Below are 25,800 nucleotides of genomic sequence, written 5' to 3' on the forward strand. Positions count from 1 at the left end.
CAAATTGCCTTTTAGGAAAATTAAAATCACACATTTCTGTTGATATATTATTTTTTTTTAATAGAGGAGTTTTGTTTAAGAAGAAATACAAGCAATCAAGTTTTGTCTTAAGGAAAAGTGTTTTTTTTTTTTTTTATATATAAACTAGATTTCTTCCTTTCTCACCTGTGATTCTAGTGATCCAGCCCAGTGCATTGGGCACTCCTTGGTACAATGCCGGTCGGTAGTCCGTCAGTACACAGCCCCTGGAGCCGCGAGAGGTCACCCCCAGGAGCTTCCAGCGACCATTCTCATCCTGACACACCAGCGGACCTCCAGAGTCTCCCTGACAATTAAAAATCATTAAATTAGCACTGAAAACAACCTCAAACAACTACTGAATCAATAAAAACCACAGTAATGTTATCAATAGTTTACAAAGAAAAGTATGTTAAAATTGCTTATCACTAGAGGTTTCCAGGGAGGACTAATAAACCCAACACAGAAGAATTTTTTGTCTGAATAAATGCAATATTGATGATGGTGACCTTGACCTTTGTTTCTTTGATCAGTCGTGACACACTTTTATGTCATAAGCAACCTCTTTTTTTCAAACATTTTTTTTTTAAAAACTATTTGTCAAGCAGGCAGTTCACTAAACATGTATTTAATTGTCATTATGAATTCAACCTGTTCCCCCCTACTCCTTACATTGCAGACTGGAGAGAAGGGTTCCCTATTGTCTACACAGACAACGGTATCCTGGACAACAGTGAGGCCAGGAGCCCACATCTTTTGACAGAGAGTGTTGTTGATGACCTGTACATTTGTTTCCAGTAGAATGTCTGGGGAAATTGCTACAAGTAAGAGAATAGTAATAGTCCATTATAAAGATTTCATTTACTGAGCCTGAGATTGACAATTTTTTGTGTTGAAATTCTGTTTTTATTTATTTTGCATCACTTTGTTTAAAAGTATAAAAACTCTTATAGTTCTACATTCATACTGTAGTATGGATGTGATTTTGATTATCAATACATCCAAATACAAACAATATTTCTATCTTCATAATAAACTTACCTGTTGATCCTTCAAAATGACTGTGCCCCCAGCCTGTAACATAACAGTTTTGCAGTCCTGCTCTCTGAGTGGCTAGACAGATGGGGCGTGTCCTGTTATTGTAATATATGGGCCTGGCGAGTCGTAGGAGGGCCATATCAACATAGTATGGGGAGGAACTAGAGGTGTAGTCCGGATGTTCGTACATCTGGGAAACACTAATTACCTGGCCATCAACACTGAATTGGTTCTTGTCAACATTGCCCATTCTAACAGAAAACCTAGCAAATCAAAAACATGTTCCAGAATTAAACACTACTACCTGGATACGGTGTAATAAAGCAGATTCAAATTGATCCTAGATTGCACACATATATTTGAATTGAAAGATATGGCCAAAATACATATTTTGGCATTATTGGTAAAAAGTGGGATGGCATACATGCAAAAGCAATTTGAATGATACTTAATTCTTCAATAAAATCCATTTCATTTCACTGTTGCCATGTGGATTGTACTTTTACTTAAATATTAAACCAGATACAATTGCTGGATATCACATATTATCATATAAGATAATCATAATCAAAATTATATCCCAATCAACACTATCAGCTCAGGTGAGCTAAAAACCAAACAGTTACTCACGAATAAGCTGAGCCAAAATCTACACAGTGGGCAGCAGTCAGCACCCACTGAGGGTCAATGATGGAGCCCCCACAGATGTGACGACCTGAGTACCACAGTGAAATCTGCCAAGGATATTCCCCGTTCTGGGCCTCTCTACCAAAGATGACCATGTTCTGCGTTTGTGGCATCAAGCTTGGTACGCCACACTCTGTTCAGGATTGCAAAAAATAGTCAACTTGATTGGTTGTAATTTGTAATCTTTATGCTGTTAATATTGGAAGTACATGATTAATTTGTCAGGTCAAATAGCTTGTAAATAGTCAAGTGGTCTAATAGCATGTAAACTGTAATATCTTACTTAGTCTAATAATTCTACAATATTCAAAGTTGACTGAATACAAAACAGAAAATCTGTCTATTTAACTTACCTATTGAACCACACTGTAGCGACAGTGCACTACAGGCATACCTGAAAGAAATAACAAAAGAAATATTTATATTTCTTACATAAAAGAGTTTAATAATTTTGAAGTTGAAATGTTAAGGTTCAAAGAAAAAGATAATGATTCCAAGTAAGTTTCCTTTAAATGTTGATTCATACTACTGTATATTCCTTATTTTCGCAAGTTTTTAATTCCGCGATTCCGCTGTTTTGTATCAAATCACAAGAATATAAAATCTCGATCACCAATTTTTTGTTATAATTTCCTATACTTTAAAAGACTTTAAAATCCACGAGGGTTGCTTCTTGCAATTTTATGTGGAAATTAATTCCTCGCATTAAATTAGGAATCTACAGTATAAATAAAATATGAGTTTATCATAGAATGAGATATAGATTTTCCCCATAGACAATGCTCTGGTGGTTTCACTTACACTGGCTGTAGCTCATGGTGGGGGATGAGGGAGGATGTGTCGGTTGTTGGAAGAGCCTGATATCCTCCAAACATGTACCTCCCTTGTGAGTAACTGATTATTCGGCTACAAAGAATAGGAACATTATGGATTTTTAATGCTTCAAAATTGTGTTGTTAAAGCATATGCATTAGATAAGCATTAAAAACAATTGCTTCATCATAACATCCGGTAAAACAAAATTCAAAACTTGTTGGTTGCCCTGGAAAATTCCAAACTCTTTAGAACTTGATCCCATAAAGTTTTTCCTTAGTCCCATGGACTTTGAGTCATTGATAGTCACTTGTACATATAAAAATTATTGGTATACAACCAATATATATTTATTGGTTATGTGTAGATACATACCCCCTTCCTGTGACGCTGCACAAATACTCAGCAGTCTGTGAGGTGATGAGATTGTAACACAGAGTCCTCCAACCACCATCCTTCCACACCTTAACCTCTCCCGCTGTATCAGTGGAAGGCCGCACTATAAAACAGACAAAACAAAATATACCTTAACAGTCAATAGTTCTGGATTTATCAACAAAATAATGTTGCTGATAAAATTCAAATAATTAGAAATGGTGATAAATTCTATATGCAGTAAACTTCTATATAAAATGTTTTACAATTGCAAGTTAAAATAAAAATATTCAACTGATAAAATCAACTTTGAATACTAAGAGATATCATTCTCTGTCAATTTTCTAGGAAGATACCTACCACACCGGAACTCATCTGATCCATCTGTACACTGGCTAATGGAGTCACATCTCCCAGATAAAGGCACACACTCATGATTCTGGCATTCAAACTCATCCTCCTTACATTGTCCTAAAATCAAAAATAACATCTGCTATAGGATGGACTATTGTTATGGGGGTTAAATTCTAAAAAGAAATCTGCTATAAGATGGACTGTGTTGTGGGGATGGGGTTTTACAAAACATTTGCTATAAGATGAACTATTGTTATGGGGATGGGGTTTTACAAAACATCTGCTATAAGATGTATGAGTTATACTATTGCTGGGGATGTACGGACGGACAGTTACCACAGTTCTCCTCGTCCTGAGCTCCGGGACAGTCCACGTTGCCATCACACCAGTACTGGTCAGCCAGACAGGTGGTATTGCTGTCGCCTAGCTGGCAAGGCCTCTCTCCGTACATACACTCTGTTAGGTAGAAACCATCAATGTCAGTTACATATTACTTGTATTTTCTGAGTATTTACTTAAAGTTGCTTTTTGTAACATTTTTTTCTTGCACAGAGCCATTTAGTTATCTACATCATCTCTATATACAGTATTTTTTCAATGAAACACTAATAGTATCTGTGATATGACAATACCTCTCTCTATATACATTAAATACATGAATTATTTGTATCCATATTACCATCTGTCTTTCTCCCCACATAATACTCAAATTTCATTGTATACTTGTATCATACATGTTCTACTCCCAATAAATACATGTAGATGAATGAGTTGCTCTCTCTCTCTCTCTCTCTCTCTCTGTACCTGTGTTGGAGCAGGCTATAGACACCTGGGCCTCATTGCTGTACTTGCTGCCGTAGACACAGGAGTACCTAGTGGTACGGCTACACAAGGCAAGAGAGCTTTCAGATCCACCGCAGAAATACTGAAGTCCATGATAGAGTCTCTGGCTGGTCAAACCATACTCAGACCTATTGTATGTCCTTACAGCTTGGCTGAAAAACAGAATTACCAAACATGTAATTATAATCCACAGGCTAATAGTTACTGAAAATATTCCATTTCACAGAGTAATTCATAACACATACTTTACATATTATTTATCATTTTTAATGTTTTTTTTACTTTATGGCAGTATCGTTATTGGTTACAACAAAACTTTCGTTATCACATGAAATATTTATTTCACCTTATTTTTTTAAAGGACGAGGCATCTATACAAAAATACCTGAGAATTTAAATGACAATGCATCACGGTATGCATATCGAGTTTATCATTACTATTTTACATGCTTTTCCAAAACGACTAAACTGCTTATTTCTGTCACCTTTTCATGCAATTTCATACACTTTCACAGGTGTCTATACAGAGAGAATCCTTACCTGTATCCGAGCTCTCTACAGACCACCTGAGACTCCCGCTCGTGTCTCCATCCATATTCACACACAGACTTATAGATACCAGAGGCATCCATGATCTCTAGTCGACCGTAGGACGGGTCCACACCCCCTACCAGACGGACAAGGCTCACACTAACATTGCCAGCATCTACAGAGATTACATACATTGATCAGTTTGAAGATTTGATTATTTTATTGATTTGATTCATTTTAATATTTTATAGTATTTTACATCAAATTCTTCCCCACTTGTGATTGTTTTAGTTTAAATAACGTAGTTATGAAAATAAAGCTATTTTATTATTTTTTTCTTGAGCCTATTTAGTGACACTTTGTACATATATATGCATCTTACATTTGTGTTGCAAGAAATGTGGCAATTACAAAAAGTATAGAAAGAAGGTTTTCCTGAAACCATTTCATAGAAACAGCTTAAAGTAATATCCAAATCTAAATAAAATGTCAAAAGGAATTTGGAAATTGGCTCTGTATATATATCTACCCTAATGTCACCACTGTAATATCAAGGTATCCATACATACTAAGGATGTTGATATTTCTACAGCAGCGAAATATTACAGATAACTATGTGGACAAATACTTATAGCATAGATCACTCAAGAAGATTTAACTCATTCAATTTTAATTTAAATAGAAAATTAAACTATGAAGATATCAAACACTCAAGAAGATTTAACTCATTCTGTTGTAAATTAAATAGAAAATTAAACTAAGATAAACCACAGAAACAGCTACTCACGTTCATCTGATGAATCGTCACAGTCAGCGAGACCGTCCCGTGTAAGATAGCCTGGGATACAGGTCCCTGTGTCATTACAGGCAAACTCACTTGAGAGACAGGCTGTAAACAGAAACATAATAAACACTACTCTCCCTCTCAAAATTCTGGAATTTACAAATGAAGAACTTGCATCCATTTAAGACTGCCAATAGCAAGACCATGACTTTTAATTATAGAACTGAATTTGGACCTATCTTTGACTTTAAAGTCAGCTAAAACTGCCAAGCTTTAGGTTAAAATTAATATTAATAAATTTTAATTTTAATCCTCCATGCAGGACTTAAAGAAGTGTACAACAATTTCTTCTCTCAGTGAAGAAATTTATACACAATAAGTTTGCTAGAATACATAATTAACTCTAAAGACTAAATATGTTTTAAAGAATTCCAGAAAAAACATTTAAGATGAAAAAAAGGTAACTACCGGTAATCAATTTCAAAATTTTAACCAAGTACTTTAAGTATGGACTAAAATTAAAAAAGTCCTAAACAAACAGAATCTCGTACCCTTTTCTGGACAGCTCTCTCCCTCAACATATCTCACATCATCAAGGGCCACAACTCCTGGTTTGGAGAAATATTCCGTGCCATAGGCAGCGAATTCCACGTAAATCCGGCCTCCTGTGATTGGAATTTGACCCTGAACCCATTCATCTCTACGGACGCCGACACCGTCTTTGATAAAACGTAGCTCGCTTTTGCCGTCGGTGTTGACATACACAGTAAGCTGAGCCGATGGACCACCCTCCATGTTATAATAAAAGGAAAGGCAGCCATCTTGTAAATACTCCGTCGGGCTGGTGATGTTAGCTGTCTCCCCGAATTCACTGCTGAAGTACATGTAGTGACCTTGGGGAGAGAATGATACCAGGAGAATTAAACTGGTGCAATAAAGATTATTCTCAAGTTTCCCTCTTGCCAAGACTTAAAAACAACTGACTGGCCATGTAGTAATACCATAACTGATATACCACACTAATTGCAAGTTGTTAACTAGCTTGGACTAAGACCATACAAATTAATTTCAATGATCAAAGGATTCGTATCAGTAGCCATTTGGCCACTGGGCTAATATCTGTAACAACTGAATCAATATTATTCATACCTATCATTCAATTTAAAAGAAATTCCAAACAATAAAAAAAAACAACATGTTTTGAGTATAGAAACATACATATATAAACTAATTAAATGTTCCTAGCTCTTTCAATCATTCAACTCTTTCCCTCTTGTATATGTTTATTGAATGTTTTATGTATAATCTTCATGTTGCCCCTTGAAGGCCCTTAATTGGTCAATAAAGAAATTGAACTGAATTGAATACAATTTTTCACTTACTAATTTTACCATCAGGGATTTTTCTTAGCATTAAAAAAAATGCATGACTCAGGGATCCTTTATACATGATAGGACTCCATATTGCACAAACAATTTTAATTCTTAACTTGATGTACTTCATTATAAGACAATGAATCTTTTATTACCTTCTAACGTTTGAGTAGTGTGGTCTGCGTATGGAAGATGAAAAAAGTTTCCTTGTCTCCGGCCAAACCGTGTAAAATCTGAGTATCCACACCAGTTGTTACTCTCAAAGTCACAGGTAATGTTGAAGGCTAAAAGTATTGTACAAGTCTTTATACAGTGTATCAATCGCGTTTGTGTCATTATAAGTCCTTGTTTTCAAAGTTTTAGCTTTTAATACAGCTTAATAGTTATTTTTTATATCCAATCCTCAGCGTAATTATGATAAACTGTTATATTCAGGAATTATTTGTTAATATTTATTGGTAGTAATATTTCTTTTTATCTAATAGGCAAACAGTCCTGATTTTTTCTGTTTCATTTTTTTTAACATATTAAAAAAATTCTTATTTTGCATTCAGCAATTATAATCTGAAAAGGTCAAGACAAAAATGACTTTTGGCATTTAAGGATTGATCAACCTTTAATTAACACTAAGAGCGAAGAATTCCAATGTACAACTTACGACATCCTAATTCATCTTCCCCATTTTCACAGTCAATTCTACGATTACACCTGTATTCCACAGGTAAGCATGAAGTGGTACCACAGGTAAACATGCTGGCAGGGCACTCTATAATCCAGGTAATAAACAGACATGTTAATTATTACACTTTTACAATATATAATTATCAATTAATAAAAGTAATGAAAGTCATTTGAAAGTCAATTAAAACAATGTTTCCTTCAATATGACTTGACTCTTGTTTTCAAGAAATATATCATTAACAATCATACATTAAAAATCATCTACAGAAAGCTAATTCAGTGGGCTCTAGCTATTCAGTACTAACCAATGGGTGGACAGGTGCCATTCATCAGGGTAACATCATCGATTCCAGCATACTTAGGGTTACTAGATGTAGTATAGACATATGGCCAATAAAACTGGACCTGCAATACTCCCGCTTGAATAGGAATCTGTAGAACAGTACCGTGAGAAGTCAGGAGAAGTATATAGTGCATGTAACAGCTAACTTTCAGAACAAAGTACTGAAACAATTTACACATAAAGAATAAAAATTACTGTACATTTACCTACTAAGTCCTCTTTATGCCTAGAGCACATATATAAGGCCTTTAACACATTTACTTAATATGTAAATTGTAAATATTCCCTCCTAAACTGCAACATTTTGTAATGAGACACATTTTTGAGTGACTTTGCTTGAAACCCAGGTCCTTATAATTTTATAATTTTGAATTTGACAGCTATGTCAAACAAAGCTCTGAGTTTCTGTACCTGAACTGGCCTCCAGACGGTGCTAGAGTTGATGGCTGGGACAGAGACCTGGCTAAGATTTCCATTCCTTCTTATGAGGACACTCAGATCTCTATTCCCGAAAGTGAAGAACTTCAGGCAAGATTGCGATGTTGTATTTTCTCTGGGAGCATTCAGTATTCCTCCTGGAGAACCGTATGTGGTCTGAAAAGCTAGGAAGTACCCTGTCCAAGAGAAATAACAAAATGAATCAAATTATCAGAAGCTAGCCGTTTCTTTTTCTAGTATGCGTTGTACTTTTAATTCTAACTTTGGCTTCAATCAATCAATATAGTGTTTATCCGTTTTCTTTTCGCACGTCATAAAATTTGTGAAAATAGGGAAAATGTGTATCTGTTTTTTAATTGCGTCAGATCATTTTATGCAAATAAGAAAGTTTGTTCTATGAACAATTCCAGTTACACCAGGTAATTTCTGTGTATTGTATTTTTTGGGATGTAACAGTATCACATTTTAGAGGGATCATGGAAAATGGATCCCATTTACACCCTTGTCCTGAATTTTACATTACCACCCACATTAACAAACTGTTAAGAAGATCAGAATGACAAACCATTCAAGAAAACATCTAATGTCCTTAAAATCATGCATTTGCATGAACAATCAATATAGAAGGGAATTCAGAATCCCTATCTTGATACAAACCCTGAGTGCTGGTGTTGGTAGACTGGTGGGTGTGGTCAGTAACCAGAGTGTAACCCACCACCATACTCTGTAGCCACTGCAGGGGGGTAGAATTGGAGGTGTCATTGATATAGCCACAGTGGTAGCTGTCCTCAAAATCACAGGATATGCTTCGTACTACAAAATGTTCAATCATCCATTGATCTAATATCTTAAAATGAAAAGGTACTCTCTCAGTATCCTATTCTTTAAATAATATGAAGGTACTGTTTATTTCTTACCGCAGTGCAAAGTTTCATCTTCTTCATTTGCGCAGTGAGGAATTTTGTCACAAACATAGGCATTTAATATACACTGTTCTGAACAGCTGAAGAAACCATCAGGGCAAGCTGAAACAAAAATGGAATCTCTCACTGTTCCATATAAAATACCAACATATAATATGCCTACTGAGCAATGATGCATTCAAGTTTTTTTACATTTATAACATATATCAATTTGTAATATCAAGGTCAATAAAAAGAGTCCAGCCCTTTTTTGATAAGATGTAAAGAAAACTCATATTTCATAAAATAAAACAAAGCACCTGCAGTTACATCCGAGAATAGTGTAGATAATGTAAGCCTTAAAAACCAGTGGGACATTGAATGGTGCTTAGCCTTACCTAGTTTTGGACACTCTCCCTGTATCAAAGTGATGTTATCAACAGCCAAAAACCCATCCTCTATCGACTCTCCAAGGAATGCAAGTCGGAAATTTCCCGCAGGAATATGCAGTTGGAACTGTCCATTCTGCCAGTATCCGTCAGAGTCACGAGTCCTGTTCCAGACCGTTCTCATTGTGGCCTGCTCTGACTCCTCCCACAGTTGGATTAACATGGAAGCGTTGCTTGCACCATTGTCAGAGAAGAAGCTGAACTGCACACAGCTCTTGCTGCCATCCAGCGTAAAGCTTGGTGACATCAAGATGGCTGGGTCTCCAGAGGAACTCTTCATGTAGTGACCTGTCGGAGTAATGATGCTTTTAATATATACTTTAGAGAAGGAAATATTTGTCAAGGATTTAATTTCATTATTTTCATTGGCAGTATAAATCGTAGTAATAATGATTACAACAGTTCGAATTCAATTTAGTCATTACAACTGTTCCTCTCATGCATTTCCATTCCTGCATTCACCATTCATTTGGATCAGCTTGCAACCCATCACCCAAGGGTGCTTTTTATAAAGTTCAAATAAAATAATTACGAATATATAGAAATATCGAAAGTTAACAAACGGATGACTGAAAATATCATTCATCTCGGTGCCATCATAGCTAAAAACATATGCATCATATTTAATGATTTTCGTATCAAACAGTATTTTGTAAAGACAAAGCAGATTTCAACCTGTTCAGCAAAATTTACACTTTGATTACTGTTGCTTTTTATACCTGTCTTGTTTGGTACTGCTGACTGGTAGCTGGTATCAGAGTAGTGTACCCAAGTCCAAGGGGTGAGGCTACTGTTCATGTATCCACAAAGGAATTCATCTTCAAACTCACAACTCAATGATGCCTCTTCTGAAATATTCAAATGTTGAAATGTTTGTACATATAATTGATATCGTCAGTCATTGAAAAGCAGGACTGGTGCACTTAATATGGAATAATGTATTAAAAAATGATTTCTGTTGTGATAACCCATCTTTATTCTATCTAATTTTTAAAATTTATTTCATTGCTACAGTTAAATCCAATGGCACAGCAAAGCATAGCATTCTCTCACTAGAAAGCTCATTTCTAACCAGCAAGTAACCAGAGGGCAAATTACTACTTCCAATATACAGGCACTCACATTCATTTCATGAGGAGCATTTCATTCTCCACCACATTGCTATGAAAATTAAGACAAACTATATATCTACCTGAGCATTCAGAGTCCAGTAACACGATGTCATCCAGTGCTATGTCAGATCTATGACCATTTCCTTTTTCTGCCACAAAGTAAGGTACAAACTGAGAGTGTTCAGGGATATTGATGCAAGCCTGTAGAGTAAGATAAAAAGCTTCAATTAAGTATTTAAATTTAAGCTTAGAGAGAGAGAGAGAGAGAGAGAGAGAGAGAATATATTGTTGTCACCTTATGCCAGTATTGCCACTGACTTCCAGTTTTGGACCAAAGTTCTGATAAAGATCCTGTACTGTCCACAGCCAGGACAGACAGTTTCCCGGTCTGGTCACCATACATATGATACTTAAACTGTAGGCTGGAATTTTGGGAAGTTTCCAGAGGTGGAAACCACAGGTAAGTCACATGCCCAGGTAGTCCATCTGAAGCCTCCACAAACATGTAGTGACCTGAAATAGTATGCATTATTATAGTGCATGTATCTATTCTAAGAAATGGAAAATAGGATGTTCTTACTTTCAATTTTCAACAAATGTCAATGAATAAATATATACAACAGTTCTCAATGAATGTATTTTCAACAATATCTTGTATCTAATTCTAAGAAGATTTGATTTCAATCTAAAATGATAAAAATATTCGAACATTCAAGTAAATTAAGAAATTAAAGTCCAATAAAAATAATGATTAATGGTACATGTTTGAATTCAACATTTGAATGACAAATCTAAAATCTGAGAAGTCCTACCCAGTGGATTTCCACTGCCATCGTGGTATGGGCCGGTTTCCCTTGAGGGTGTCTCCCCAGAACCTCTGGCCCACTGGAACTTGGAGCCAATGGTACAGTTGGACTGATAGCGACACATGTCAGGATTCTCAAAATCACACATCTCATCTACCAGTGGATCTGAAACATAATAGAAGTTGTTCCAAATATACATTGTTTGTTAAATCCCTTACTTTTATGTATCAAATTGATTGTTAGAGTCCCATCTCTTACGACAAAAACTTACAAGGACAAGCTCCTTCATCCATCACAATATTGTCCACAGCAAATGTTTGGTTGCAGCTTTGACCTTGAGATGCTGTGACCACCAGGGACACATTGTTTTCACTGCTTGGTATATCCACACAGGCTTTGTACCAGTTGAACCCACGGTCGCCACTTCTGGAGAACACTCTACTGGCGGCAGAATTGGAATCAGACTTCAGAGACATACTCAGCACACCAGAATCAGCGCCACTGAGGAGATAGTAGAAGGTCAGGTGCATACTGGACGAGATCAGGAACTGCCGTGAGACGAGACTACTGGTGGCACCTTCCCGAGCTAGCTGGCTGTTGTGACAAGACTGGGTGTACATGTAGTGTCCTATACAAAAACAGGAACAATTTTGTATGTAATGTCCAATACATAAACTACATTAATGTAGTGTTCTATATGTAAACAGAAACAGTTTACTGTAAACGAACTTTTATCATGGACAACTTTATTAAAAATTTACATCCTAAAAAGTTGTTCGCAATGACTAATGTTTGTGACCAAGCTTTATTCAGACCTGTGTTGTTATAACAACCATATGACAAGGGCTGGTTCGCAGCAAGAAATGTTTGCAAAGATGCTTTATCAAACCTTGCAAAAATTTCTCGCATCTGAATAAAGGTTGGTTTACAGCATTTGTGTAGTTTGCAGATTTCTATGCACAAAGTTGATGTGAAACTATGAACAGTGTGAGATGATGTAACCATTAATCAAAATTCTAATTGTAATAAATGTAAATGAAATTGAAATGTAACGTATTAAATTCAATGCTTTGCCACCATGGTAGCAAAGCACTGAATTTTGAATTAACGCTTTACTTAGAGCAATGCAAGATAGAAATTGATGCTTATGTTCTTTATGAATTTTCAAAGACAATGTAAATTACAAAATACTCTAATGATTCTAGCAACCTGAGAGGCCACGTGTTGGGTCCCTAACTGTGGTATTCCCTTCCATTCTGCCCCAAGTCCATTGGAACTGTGATGAGCTGGATTCCAACAAATAACCACAATCATTCTCCACTTCGAAAGAACAAGTTGCAGCATCTAAAAGACAAAACAAAAAATATGTAATAAACAAAAAATAAAGATGTAAAATGGACTGAAATTAACAACGAATTCTTTTTCTTCTCACAACAAATAATCAATTGCTAAACATCAGTATAGCTAGGGTTATAGTTCCAGCAGTTAACATGTATTGCACAAGAACCTGGTGAACAATTAAAATGGTTTCCTTTGATATTTCATGCCTCGTTTATATAATTTAAAAATTCTGATGACTCACGTGGACACTTCTCCTTGGAGACGTAAATTGTATCAATAGCGATATCATTCGTGAATGACATGCCGTGGATGGCCTTGAACTCTAGTTGACCGTCAATGTTGTCCAGCAGAGGCAAGCACAGCCAGTGCCAGGAATCTTGGTCATTCCTCTGGGATGTCCACAGCAAAGAGGAAGAGTGTGCGTTTGATTGCTTGATCTAAAGTTTAAACAAACAATAATTCATCTGATCATTAAATCCTCAAAATGTTAATGAATGCACAGCATTAAGAAACTATTTTTAGTAAATTCTTTTTGTAGCAGAGATGTTTAAAGAGGCTGGACAGTCAGAAGATTTTGCCATCAGATCTACATTAACATTTTACAAATGACGTTTGGGCCATAATCTATTATTTTGTGTAAGAAAAAACACACTTTTGAGCATTTCAATTTATCTTTTTACAGAGCTCTTTATCCCAAGGAGATAAATATAGTCTAAAAATGGCCACAACCATCTTGTCCAATTAACTTGTAAATATTTCCTTTAAAATGATACAAAAGTATGTACAATGCAATTGAAATAAAGAAAATGATTACATAAACAAACAAGACTCGAGCAGTCCCTACACTTGAATGAAGGTGGGTCCCCCATCATCTGGAGAGCACCTGTTGTAAGTGGGAACAGAGTAGTTTACCTGTAGGACAGAGTGGCTGTCACAAGATCCCTGGGTCACCATCAACAGGACCCTTAGTATGTCCCCAGAGCTGGTGTTAAGGGGGAGAGTGAAGGTGGCCTCCTGCCCCGCCACGCCCCGACTCCCATTAGCAACCATTATCACTTCTGTCAACAGATCATAAACATAGATAGAAGGTACAGAGTAAACGATTAAAAACAATTATTTGATAATGATGAATGGCCTGTTTACCTGTGGGATACAGCCTATTGTTATATTCAGTAGTATATTCTCACTATATAACTCTATGTGGACGAATAGTAAATAAATGTAATATTAGCTCGTCCGAAAAATATTGACCGGTTAATATTTTTTATATATTGACCGGCTAGGAATAATATCTAGAGAACATTCCCTCTATTTCAAATAATCGCCTCCGATTTGAGGATTCGTAAACTATGACGTAAATAACTCTTCGCGACTCCAAAAACAAGGTGACGTCATAATAAACAGTCAGTCAAGCCAAGTAAACAACGGACGCGCATTGCGACGGTTTGCTGTCATAACGGATGTAAGGATTTGCGAATTACTGTGAAGTAAAATCAGGTAGAACATCTGTATGTTAATTCTTACAGTCGGCGGAATATCACCAGTGACCGTTTGATGCTGAGGATATTTTGGAAATGAACTTTGAACAAAATTGAATTCGTGAATTCTTTGTTGAGCTGATAAAATTACGACGACCTGTTTTCAATTACTTTATTAAATTTTGGTTTGTTTCTTCATATAACAAAACAAATGTTGACTGTGTTTTCGGGCAACATTGATTATATTAGCCCCCTTGGGACGAAATATTGCCCGACGCGAAGCGGAGGGCAATATTTCGTCCCAAGGGGGCTAATATAATCAATGTTGCCCTCAACCCCAGTCAATATTTGTATATCATTTGATAATGACGAACGGCCTGTTTACCTATGGGATACAGCCTATATTTGATAATGATGAATAGCCTGTTTACCTGTGGGATACAGCCTGTCTGTAATGGTTGCAGGTACCTTATCCACCGTAATCTCTCTGGTCCCTATGTAAATAAATCAGAAATCTAACTCATTAAACAAAAGTCCTTGCTTCATCCAAGTTCTACAACGTATTACTCATTCATCATCTTAAAATATCCACCTATGCTACAAAAATTCTCAAAACGTGTGTATATTAAAGATAGTAAAACAGGTAGCATTTGAACACATTTCTGCAAATTCTTCCAGCATTCATTCCTTGGAACCTAAATCATTCTTATTCTTACTCAAGTTAATTCATTTCTTGTAACCAAAAATCATACATCATGATGTTACCTGAACAACCCACGCCGGCATCCTCATAATGCCCACAGTTGTGAGAGCCCCAGTTAATGTAAGGGCAGTCAGCAATGTCAGTCTCTGTGCCTGTACAAGCTAAATTGTCCAACCAAATCTGTCCAGTGCCAGCACCAAAGTATGCCGAGGAATACGCAATAGCATTTTCTCTGTTGATTGAGACAATAGTATAGTTACAAAAAGAATAAGAGGCCTGTGGGTCACACCACTCACTCCAATAAATATACCTAACAAACACTTAACAAGATGCCTCAAATAAGTTCTTATGAACAATTATATGAATAAGTATACAAACAGTGTTCGACATCATGTCAAAAAGAAGTAATATCAACATTTGGATTTGTAAAGATATCTACTTCAAAAATTATTTAAGATTGATTTTGGAAATCAAATTTTCAAAATTTACAAACTGTAGCAGATTGACTGACAGAGTAAGTCATTGACACCCCTCTGGGGTGTAGGTGGTTAGTAGACCATTAACTGTGTGTACCTGGGGTATCCCAGCATGACACAGATAACACCAGCATCCCGGTAATCCCACGAGTCATCACACACGGTCCCCCACACTCCATTGTAAAACACCTCCACCCGCCCATTGTTTGGAGACGTACCCCCAACCAGCCTAACATTCGTCTTACTACCACTGCTACCTGAAACAGATTAACACAATAATATCAACAGAGTCAACCCAATTCTAGAAAGAAATCTCTGTTGGAAAAGAAAGAAAGATGGATGCACTTTATTTCATCTTTTTGTAAATATGTGAGCATGGATTCAAGTGATATAGTTCCCTTCTCAGAGAAAATATTTGAAGATTTAATGTGGGTACACGTTCTTTTGGAACTATTGTATGGCCATATTTCAAACAAAATTCAATAGTTACATCTATACCTGTATATTTCATCTATAAAATATATATGCAGGAGAATTTATTTTCATATTTTTTTTTAGGATTATACAAATCTCTGTTTCCATTCAATTACCAGTTCATTTTCTTACCAGGACGTGAATAAGTAACCATGCTCTTAGACAGCTTCCAACTAAATGAGGAAGGCTTTTGAGGACAGTCAATACTGAACGGGCAAGTTGATGGATCCTCAAATGTACAGGGCATATTAGGGAAACCTACAAGTAAATCACATTGATAAACTGTTACTACACATACAAACCAATAAAATTTTGAAAATCTGTATCATATGAAATGTTACCAATTTGATATGCCCATTTAAAATACTTTGCCTTAAAATTCTAAAGGGATGTCATGATTAATATCTTCATCATTAAAATACATACAGTTGGTGGCATTATCTGATAGTCAAAATTTATGTATGATCCAAACATTGTTATAAGTGTTAATAATTACCTTCACAAGGTTGATTGGCCACAGTGACATTGTCCAGATAGAGAGCATCGTAAGCAAATAGACGGCCCTCAAAAGCCAGTCTCATCGATTGTTCCGAGGGGAGGTCCATACAGCGACTTAACCACACATTGGGTATGTACCCTGCATCATAAATCAACAATCTCATACTAATGTTAAAACACAAAAGAATCCCCTGAAAGTAATTTTCTGATTATGTTGCATGGTTCCCCTCCCCTTCCCCCCCCCCTTTTTAAAAAGCAATGTTTTCATCCAAGAAAATGAATATTGCTTACATGAAAGTACATGTACTATCAGGATGGAAATTTAAAAAAAAATGATTTATACAAAGAAAAAAAATGTTGTGTGGTATTAAAAACTTTATAATTGCTATTCTACATGACATTAAAAAATCTGTTTTGTTGAAATACTTTAAATTTTTCAAATACAACAACCTCAATCCCAAAAATTAAAATGATTTCCCTCTACCTCATTTGATTTATTAAACCTTTACCTGAGAAATCTGTAACTTGGCTTGATGCTTCAGTTAAGACATGAACCTTGAAGGTGGATGTAATTTGGTTGGTCATTTTGAACAAAAATCGGACACTCCCTTTCCTGGGGCTGGTGAATTCTGAGGATGTGACACTGGAGTGCCCTCCGTATCTCAGCACCACACTACTGGAGTCTGTGTAAAATAAGGTCAACAACATCACAACTTACTCAAATATACCTCCACTTTAAAATATGCAATTCAGTATACTGAACATGTACTCTCTGAAGAGAGAAAAATCTTGCACAGCTATTACTTGGAGAATGAACTTACCCAAAACCCACGAGCCTAAGTCATAGCCACAGTGTTCACCAACTCCATCGAAAGAACATGTGGGTGTATTATCAACTATGAAGATAAATGGCATATTAGCTGTACTGGTCAAAACGGTATTTATAGGAGTGTAAACCCAAAGAAAATAGGTGGTAACTTCTATATATATTCACTTGACTTCAGAATTTCAATCGATTATTTCAATGAAATGGTTTTCATAATTTAATCCAAAACTTATCATAAAAATACAATAACTTAGTGGCTAAAATGATCAAGAAATAGAACCTCCTTCATTTTTACTTGAAGGCTAAAATATTTATTTTTGCAGCTTGCTAATGATGCTGTCCATCTTTCTCTTAAAAATGATATTGGGAGTCTATATACAGACTCTCTCTGGACTTACAGCAGCTGATATTAGAATATGTATAGCAATAGTTCTCCACATAGACAGAGCAGCCATCCAGCCCCAGCTGATTGTAGTAACAGGACAGCGTGTATGATTGAGAATAAGTTCCATTTACAGAAGTCCCTTTATTTCCTCCTCTGAAAAAGGAATTTTCTGGATTGAATAACATGTACACATAAAAAAAACACAAAATTTATTTACAAAGCATTGAGAATTTTGACCCTGATTTCACATTGTTACCAGCAATGCTTTCAGATGTGTTTCTATCAACAGTATTGAAAGTCAGAAATATGTCAGGATACCGGAAGTAGCAATATGCAGTTTCATATAGGATATTTTTTATGTCAATAGGTCCCTTGAAATACTAGTTCTTTCGTCATACCCAAATCCTAGTTCTTTACACAGGATATCTGCATTATAATCATAGAAGTATCTGTTGCATATGGGTAGCCACACGCCGTTGTACTGAAGCTCCACCACTCCTGACTTGCGAGTCCCACTGCCTGCACGGAACCTCACCCCACTAATCATGGGTCCTACAGACAATTTACACACATGTACACATTAAGTGGATCACAGCTCATAATAAAGTCATACTTACAGTGAAGACTATATCATTCCCTAAATCCCATATCATAAACTTATTGGAGATAGTAACATTTATATAAAAAAAAATCAAAATTATTTGTCCTTGGAGATCAAGTATATACAAATAAATTTTATGTATGAATTAACAATAGACTATATGATTTTTAAAACATTCGCCTAGTTAGCTTGTTCAACGGATTTTTAGAGTATATTCCAATGAAAAATAAACCATGCCTAATTTGTGTGCAAGTGTAATGAAACACACATTTAAAAACCATTTTCTGATGCAAGCTAGGGGATACTTTGGGTCCTATTGTTTAATTAACGTATTCTGTTGATGGCTTTAGTTACCATCACAGTTGTAGAGATTAGTACACATCATTCAGTTTCTGTACATGGATATCAGGATTCTAAAGTTTGATGTTTTATGTAATAAATTCTGAAGCCTGCTTCTTATATAATATCATTCTTTAATATAGCACTATTTATTGAAATATAAATTCTATTCTAATACTCTGTTCAAAGATATCCTCATTTTACGTTTTGCTTAATTACTCAATATTTATCAATACCTCAGGATTCAAATGAAGTTCATTCAAAAATATGAAAAATTTCCAAGAATTCTTCTTTGAAACGCCCTCTTTAGCTTATCAGGTTTCAATACAATGCTAAAAAATGTTATGTCTACGGGGATTTTGTATTGCAGCAGACCCAGATGATAACGTTATAAAATTGCACAATGCATTCCAAGAGAATTCCGAATGAAGAAAAGATGTAAACATTCCCCATTATAAATTTCCGTTAGAAATCCGTTATGTTCCTGTCAATTTTTCCGAGTGAAAAATGACAATAAGTCATTGAAGATATCTTAGAAATTTTCCCTTTCATCAATTTCATTTGCACTTCTTTCAGAGGTATGTGTAATTTTTTTTTATTAAAAATCATCCAAGTGCGCTGTATAAATATCTTGGGACAGACTATAGTAAATATCATTATCTTCCAGTCTGCTGAATATTTACGTGAAGTCGATGAGGGAGGACTGTAGGTTGGTGTTGGAATGATGTCTTCACTGATATTGTAGGCCACTGAAATAAACAGACAATGCTCATTCAAAACAGCAAATACTTATTAACCTGACTAGTAATGACGATCTACTAGTAGATGGATGTACCAGTATGCAAGACAAATCAAGTCTTGTACGATTGTAGGGAAAAAATCCAGATTCAAAATGGCAGGATTTGTTTACCTTTACGACAGCTCTCCTTGGGCAGAAAGCTGCAATAGTAGTTGATGAAATCCGAAACATTGTAGCCTAGCAAGTATTGTGAGCATTCATTCGAATACAGATCCGACACAGCTAAAAGTATAAGATGGAATACTGTGTTATCTAAAGGTTAGTTGGAATATAATTAAAATATGGCAATCAAAAAATGAAAAATAAGACAAGTATATATATTTAGCATAAAGGCAAAAAAATCAAGAACCAAATGAATATATATGAGTATTGAAAATTTGAAAGTTACTAACATTTTAAAAAGAAAAATATTGGATCACTTATCTTTCTTGTAAAATAGTTTCAGTTCTAAAAAAATGTCAAGTTTTAGTCAACAGTCATTATCTCAAATGGTTTGAATAAAATGTTCAACAAACCCATGCAGGAATTTCTACAGATTTGTTCAGTGGTTCCATTTTCACATTTGGGGTACATCATTTCACACGACAACTGCATTATGGGAGTGACACAGGCTGATGGGACATAATAACTCTGATACATAAGCTGGTTCAATCCCATCAATTGGTACTGAATGGTGTTAAGGTCAGTATGCCCGAACACATTTGGTAGCATTGTTGTGTTGTAAGAAAGCTGGCACGTATAATCTGATATCAGGTAACAGCCATCATCTGTTTTCAAAGCAGAGAGGAAAGATAATACAAATAATATCAAACTTTCATAGTGAATATTTTAAGAAATTGATAATTCAAAAAAGGTGAATACAGTGGGGGACGTTGTGCGTAACTTTAGGAATTTGTGCAAGCAAAAGGATTGGCATATGTAATAATATCAAATGATATTTATGTTATTGAGTTGTCCAGACCCGTAAAATACTTCCAACAAAATCATTATTATTGTCATTGAATAATCTCAAACAAAATTTTCGTAAAATCAGTCATTACAAGTATTAAAACATTTGTTAGTCATTTATCAACACAAAAATTTAAAAAAAACTGTACAATTAATGATAATGTTGTTAAGATAACCAAAGTATGTTGCCTTTTTTTCACATAAGTACTATAGTACCCACAACTTTATTCTTTACAACCCTATCCTATTGTACCGTGGATCAATCCTATTGTATTGTGCGTGTATACTGTTCTATTGTGCATTAATCCTATAATATTGTGCATTAATCCTATCCTATCATTTATCTTGTAAAAAAACCACTGCTGTTACTGTACAAGATATTTTTTAAATTATTTTCTTTAAGCAACCTGATAACTGTATATCTACTAGAGTATTTTTCTAATGATATATTTTTCCTTATTTTGGTGATCATTTCAAAACCACAAAAAATCTAATGTAGTATTATCCAAGTTGTGTACTCTAAAAAACTTGCTAAACCACAAAAATAATTTGCCCAAATTAACTATCTAGTTAACAGATTTTCAGAAATTTTGCTGTTTTTAAACCAAGTTAAATTTCATTGGCGTTTAATTTCGTGGTTTTGGAATCTCTTTGTATTTATTAATACTTGGGTTAAAAATTTGTCATAGATTTAATTTTGTTGTATCATACTACCAACGAATATAACAAAATTAAATCCTCAATGAATATTTCTGTTTCTACAGTACCAGTACTTCATTTTCACAAAGGGCAAAAAATGATATGAGAAAATTAGATCTTTGATCCACTCGTACAGATTAATAATGTAGTAAACTGAGAAGATCTAATTTTCATGAAATTGATTCATCATTGAACAGAAATTACCTGTAAAAGGTATGCTGGTTGTTGATGAAGACCAAGATGGACTTGATGTCCACCATGGCAAAGGGGTTGAAGTCCACCATGGATTACTTGTTGAATTTCCCCATGGATATTGTGTTGTAGCCCACCATGGACTACTTGTTGTGTTCCACATCCATGGACTGCTAGTTGAGTTCCACATCCACGGACTTGGTGTTGTATTTCCCCACCATGGACTACTTGTTGAATTTCCCCATGAATTTTGTGTGGAAGCCCACCATGGACTACTTGTTGAATTTCCCCATGAATTTTGTGTGGAAGCCCACCATGGACTACTTGTTGTGTTCCACATCCATGGACTACTAGTTGAGTTCCACATCCATGGACTACTCGTTGTGTTCCACATCCATGGACTACTTGTTGTATTCCACATCCATGGACTGCTAGTTGAGTTCCACATCCAAGGATTAGGCGTTGTATTTCCCCACCATGGACTACTTGTTGTGTTCCACATCCACGGACTACTTGTTGTGTTCCACATCCATGGACTACTAGTTGTGTTCCACATCCACGGACTACCGGTACTTGTTGTGTTCCACATCCACGGACTACTTTTAGTGTTCCACATCCACGGACTACTTGTTGTATTCCACATCCACGGACTACTTGTAGTGTTCCACATCCATGGACTACTTGTTGTGTTCCACATCCACGGACTACTTGTTGTATTCCACATCCATGGACTACTTGTTGTGTTCCACATCCATGGACTGCTAGTTGAGTTCCACATCCAAGGATTAGGCGTTGTATTTCCCCACCATGGACTACTTGTTGAATTTCCCCATGGATAATGTGTTGTAGACCACCATGGATTGGGTGATGGAGTGGTTGATGAATATCCATCTGTCATAAATAAAATTCATTTTGTATTCTCTTAAGAAATGGTATAAAGTTTAGGTATATAACTTGAAGAGTTCTTTCTGTTCACAGTTATATTCCTCTCTCAACATAAATAATGATACACACCAATTTTGTCAAGGTAGTTTTTACGGTGAGAATAATTAGAAGATTATGACCCAAACACAAGAAACAATCATAGACCAAAGACTCCGGTGAGTTAAAATCTAAATGTTCCAAATCACACCCCTCTATTTATTTATCCATTGCCATTCCTATTATCGACTTTGAGTCAACAGGATTACAACTAAAATAGCATGTCTTTCAACTATAGTAAGGGCTAATCCCAAAACACAAATTTATCTGACTATGTAATATGTGTGTACATTGAAGTAATTGTACCTTTTTATGTTTTAGGTACAATGAAATTTTTACTTTAGCAAAATACTCTTAATATGATATCCCTACCTGACTGGCAATATCCAGGCACAATTTTCACATTATCCACAGCAATGTAGGCTTGAAAAGTGGTGGCAGATATTTGAAGAGAGAGATTATACGGGTAGTAGTACGTTTGAACTGTTAATTCATAATGCTTCCAGGAACTGTTCAGCAGACCAAAGTCATTGACTACTAAAGAGTATCGATTATATGGCTGATAAGCACTGACATTCAGGAAGGATGCAGAGTAAGGATGGAGATGGAATTTTGCTACATCTAAGGAGAGACATGAATATCCAGGGGCCAAAACTGAGGGGGATACCAAAGTCCTGTTGAGTGTGGTTCCGTTACTGCCCGACACAAGGAACTGATCTATAATAAACATCAATAATGTACAGGTACTAATGTACATAAATGTATTGATATACAACAAGTTTTTAAAATTAGCAGAATTTTTTAAAACTGTTTGCAATGATAATCTTGGCAAATCTCTATTCACTAAAATATTGCAAAATAATTTAACAAGCTTATATTTTAAAACATATACTTGTATTATCCTATTGGTTAAAAAAGTTAATTTCCTGTTAGATAACCTTTTACTATTTACCCGAATAATTACCCTCAGTAGAATTGAGTCCCATAAATTCGTCTACTAACGTCCATGTACTTTTATATCCACACAGACCATTGTTAAAATCGCATGTTATGTTGAAATCTACAATGGATTAAAAGAATCTTATACTCCAGAAACATATCAAAATTGTTCAAGTTTATTTACCGTTTTGTGTAATTTCAATACATATCAAAGAAGACTTTGGGATGATCCCATTTTTGAGATGTAAAGGTTAAATACATAGTGAAACAGTGTCTTGACTTCAGAACAATTCATAGTATTCAAAGTAACCATTGTTCAACGGTGTTTAACATCCATTATATAGTAAAGTGCAAAAAAATCTGGATTTTTTTCTAATTATATCATATGCATGCATATTATTTAAGGCATGTAATTTCTTTTTTAAAAATTCACATCGACAAATGCATAGGGTGCTTTTAGAGTTAATCCCCTTGTATCTATGTAATGTCACGTGATGACGCTTTCAACAGACGATAAGTTTCCGGGCTTCAGGGATGTCAGAAATTGACAACAGAAAACGTCTTCTTAATCTTTATGAAAGCGGAATCACTTCAGCACAAAAACTGTGTGAAATAACAAACATACCAAGAACTACAGTGTATGACAATTTGAAAAGATTTCGGGAAGGGAAGTCCGAGATTCGGTGTCCAGGATCTAGCAGGAAGAAAATTTTTGACATGAAGGACAACAGACAGGCTGCACAACTTGCTGCTTCTCATCTGCAATGGTCAGCACAGCAAATTGCCAATGAATGTGCAAGAAGAGGATCAGAGTTAGTGTCGAAATGGACTATGGGCCGGACTCTGGCTCGCAGTAATTATTTTAAATCTGTGCCGCAAAAGGTGCCACTTATGATCGCAGAGCACAAGCGTAAAAGAGAGGCATGGTGTATCGCTCATCAGAATTACAATTTCAATAATGTGATTTTTTACGAACGAAAGTTGATTTCAGTTCTACAGATGTACTAGGAAAAGGTGGGCAAAATTTGGACATTGTCAAAAAATGGTGCCGAAGTTCTCACCAGCTGTTACGGTGTGGGGTGGAATAAGCAAGTTGGATTTAACTCCACTTGTTTCTGTGAATGGAAAGATATCCGCAATCAAGCACTGTGAAATTTTTGGGGAGGGATTACTGTTGTCTAATATTTTGACAAACGATTTACCGTATGTTTTACAACAGGACAACGCTAGACCGCACACCGCAGCTTATACCCGTGACTGGTTCACACAGAATCACGTGACCATATTAGAATGGCCTGCCGCTTCCCCCGATTTAAATCCAATAAAAAATGTTTGGCAGATCATGAAAGATCAAGTGGAAAAATTCAGCCAGAAAATATCACAGACTGGAAAGTTACAATCATGTAAATGTGGATGGGTCTGGATCAAAACTATATAGACAGTTTGACAGACAGAATGCAACGACGCATCGCTCAGTGTATAGAGCGACACAGGGTCTGACTCATTATTAACTTTATGCACTTTGAACTTAGTGGTTCTATATTCATTGTTTTGTTTCAAAATGATGATATTGTTGCAAATTGAAAAATAAAACGACTTTAAATTGAAATCCGGATTTTTTTGCACTTTACTGTATTAAAGATAACCATTTTTCAACTGTATTTTTAAAGACAAAACTGTATGGAAACAAAGGTGCAGATAAATGGTTTCTAGATAACTAAAGCCCCAGTGAACACCAAGTGTTTATACAAACTAAGACCTACCACATCCCTCTTCATCCTCCCCAGCATAGCAGTCGTTGTTCATACTAACTAAGACCTACCACTTCCCTCTTCATCCTCCCCAGCATAGCAGTCATTGTTCATACTAACTAAGACCTACCACATCCCTCTTCACCCTCCCCAGCATAGCAGTCGTTGTTCATACTAACTAAGACCTACCACTTCCCTCTTCATCCTCCCCAGCATAGCAGTCGTTGTTCATACTAACTAAGACCTACCACTTCCCTCTTCATCCTCCCCAGCATAGCAGTCATTGTTCATACTAACTAAGACCTACCACATCCCTCTTCACCCTCCCCAGCATAGCAGTCGTTGTTCATACTAACTAAGACCTACCACTTCCCTCTTCATCCTCCCCAGCATAGCAGTCATTGTTCATACTAACTAAGACCTACCACATCCCTCTTCACCCTCCCCAGCATAGCAGTCGTTGTTCATACTAACTAAGACCTACCACATCCCTCTTCACCCTCCCCAGCATAGCAGTCGTTGTTCATACTAACTAAGACCTACCACATCCCTCTTCACCCTCCCCAGCATAGCAGTCGTTGTTCATACTAACTAAGACCTACCACATCCCTCTTCATCCTCCCCAGCGAAGCAGTCATTGTTCTGATCACACTGCAAGTCTTTAGATATGCATGAGTCCTCCACACTACAGTAAATCTGGTTAGCTCCACATTCTATAAATCACACATTATAATTTATTAATGAAGGAACACGGTCTTTGTTTTTCACAGAAGAAATGCTGGTTAAAAATATTTTAATTTGAAGTTTAGAATTATCATTTAAA

At 35.8% G+C, this 25,800-nt stretch overlaps 1 protein-coding gene and 1 long non-coding RNA gene across 7 annotated transcripts in view; one reads left to right on the top strand and one right to left on the bottom strand.

Annotated features, from left to right (window-relative positions):
• The window catches only part of LOC128188553 (uncharacterized), a 132,496-nt gene that overhangs the window by 1,620 nt on the left and 105,076 nt on the right, over positions 1 to 25,800 (bottom strand). For 4 of the 6 annotated variants that reach the window (XM_052859681.1, XM_052859699.1, XM_052859672.1 and 1 more), the window contains 44 exons: positions 25,580 to 25,690; positions 23,240 to 23,347; positions 22,660 to 23,004; positions 21,319 to 22,197; positions 19,983 to 20,234; positions 19,579 to 19,689; positions 19,352 to 19,417; positions 18,127 to 18,280; positions 17,742 to 17,881; positions 17,339 to 17,413; positions 17,027 to 17,200; positions 16,516 to 16,656; positions 16,152 to 16,277; positions 15,643 to 15,802; positions 15,132 to 15,301; positions 14,798 to 14,860; positions 13,801 to 13,946; positions 13,130 to 13,325; positions 12,757 to 12,891; positions 11,819 to 12,175; positions 11,554 to 11,712; positions 11,037 to 11,254; positions 10,822 to 10,942; positions 10,349 to 10,477; positions 9,579 to 9,917; positions 9,196 to 9,303; positions 8,936 to 9,091; positions 8,252 to 8,454; positions 7,803 to 7,929; positions 7,475 to 7,582; positions 6,972 to 7,100; positions 5,995 to 6,336; positions 5,447 to 5,548; positions 4,669 to 4,834; positions 4,090 to 4,280; positions 3,622 to 3,741; positions 3,292 to 3,402; positions 2,932 to 3,055; positions 2,545 to 2,649; positions 2,097 to 2,137; positions 1,687 to 1,876; positions 1,060 to 1,319; positions 691 to 836; positions 166 to 325 (listed from right to left, as the gene is read on the bottom strand). In XM_052859681.1, the coding sequence (XP_052715641.1) occupies positions 166 to 325; positions 691 to 836; positions 1,060 to 1,319; positions 1,687 to 1,876; positions 2,097 to 2,137; positions 2,545 to 2,649; positions 2,932 to 3,055; positions 3,292 to 3,402; positions 3,622 to 3,741; positions 4,090 to 4,280; positions 4,669 to 4,834; positions 5,447 to 5,548; positions 5,995 to 6,336; positions 6,972 to 7,100; positions 7,475 to 7,582; positions 7,803 to 7,929; positions 8,252 to 8,454; positions 8,936 to 9,091; positions 9,196 to 9,303; positions 9,579 to 9,917; positions 10,349 to 10,477; positions 10,822 to 10,942; positions 11,037 to 11,254; positions 11,554 to 11,712; positions 11,819 to 12,175; positions 12,757 to 12,891; positions 13,130 to 13,325; positions 13,801 to 13,946; positions 14,798 to 14,860; positions 15,132 to 15,301; positions 15,643 to 15,802; positions 16,152 to 16,277; positions 16,516 to 16,656; positions 17,027 to 17,200; positions 17,339 to 17,413; positions 17,742 to 17,881; positions 18,127 to 18,280; positions 19,352 to 19,417; positions 19,579 to 19,689; positions 19,983 to 20,234; positions 21,319 to 22,197; positions 22,660 to 23,004; positions 23,240 to 23,347; positions 25,580 to 25,690 (7,764 nt within the window). The remainder of the gene's footprint in view (positions 1 to 165; positions 326 to 690; positions 837 to 1,059; positions 1,320 to 1,686; positions 1,877 to 2,096; positions 2,138 to 2,544; positions 2,650 to 2,931; positions 3,056 to 3,291; positions 3,403 to 3,621; positions 3,742 to 4,089; positions 4,281 to 4,668; positions 4,835 to 5,446; positions 5,549 to 5,994; positions 6,337 to 6,971; positions 7,101 to 7,474; positions 7,583 to 7,802; positions 7,930 to 8,251; positions 8,455 to 8,935; positions 9,092 to 9,195; positions 9,304 to 9,578; positions 9,918 to 10,348; positions 10,478 to 10,821; positions 10,943 to 11,036; positions 11,255 to 11,553; positions 11,713 to 11,818; positions 12,176 to 12,756; positions 12,892 to 13,129; positions 13,326 to 13,800; positions 13,947 to 14,797; positions 14,861 to 15,131; positions 15,302 to 15,642; positions 15,803 to 16,151; positions 16,278 to 16,515; positions 16,657 to 17,026; positions 17,201 to 17,338; positions 17,414 to 17,741; positions 17,882 to 18,126; positions 18,281 to 19,351; positions 19,418 to 19,578; positions 19,690 to 19,982; positions 20,235 to 21,318; positions 22,198 to 22,659; positions 23,005 to 23,239; positions 23,348 to 25,579; positions 25,691 to 25,800) is intronic. The other 2 variants (XM_052859717.1, XM_052859709.1) reach the window with 2 other exon arrangements.
• On the top strand, positions 4,178 to 4,771 carry LOC128188580 (uncharacterized). The gene is made up of 3 exons (XR_008244166.1): positions 4,178 to 4,304; positions 4,490 to 4,541; positions 4,644 to 4,771. It is a non-coding gene; the product is annotated as an uncharacterized LOC128188580 (long non-coding RNA).

The sequence above is a fragment of the Crassostrea angulata genome, chromosome 1 (assembly GCF_025612915.1).
Source record: "Crassostrea angulata isolate pt1a10 chromosome 1, ASM2561291v2, whole genome shotgun sequence".
Lineage (NCBI taxonomy): Eukaryota > Metazoa > Mollusca > Bivalvia > Ostreida > Ostreidae > Magallana > Magallana angulata.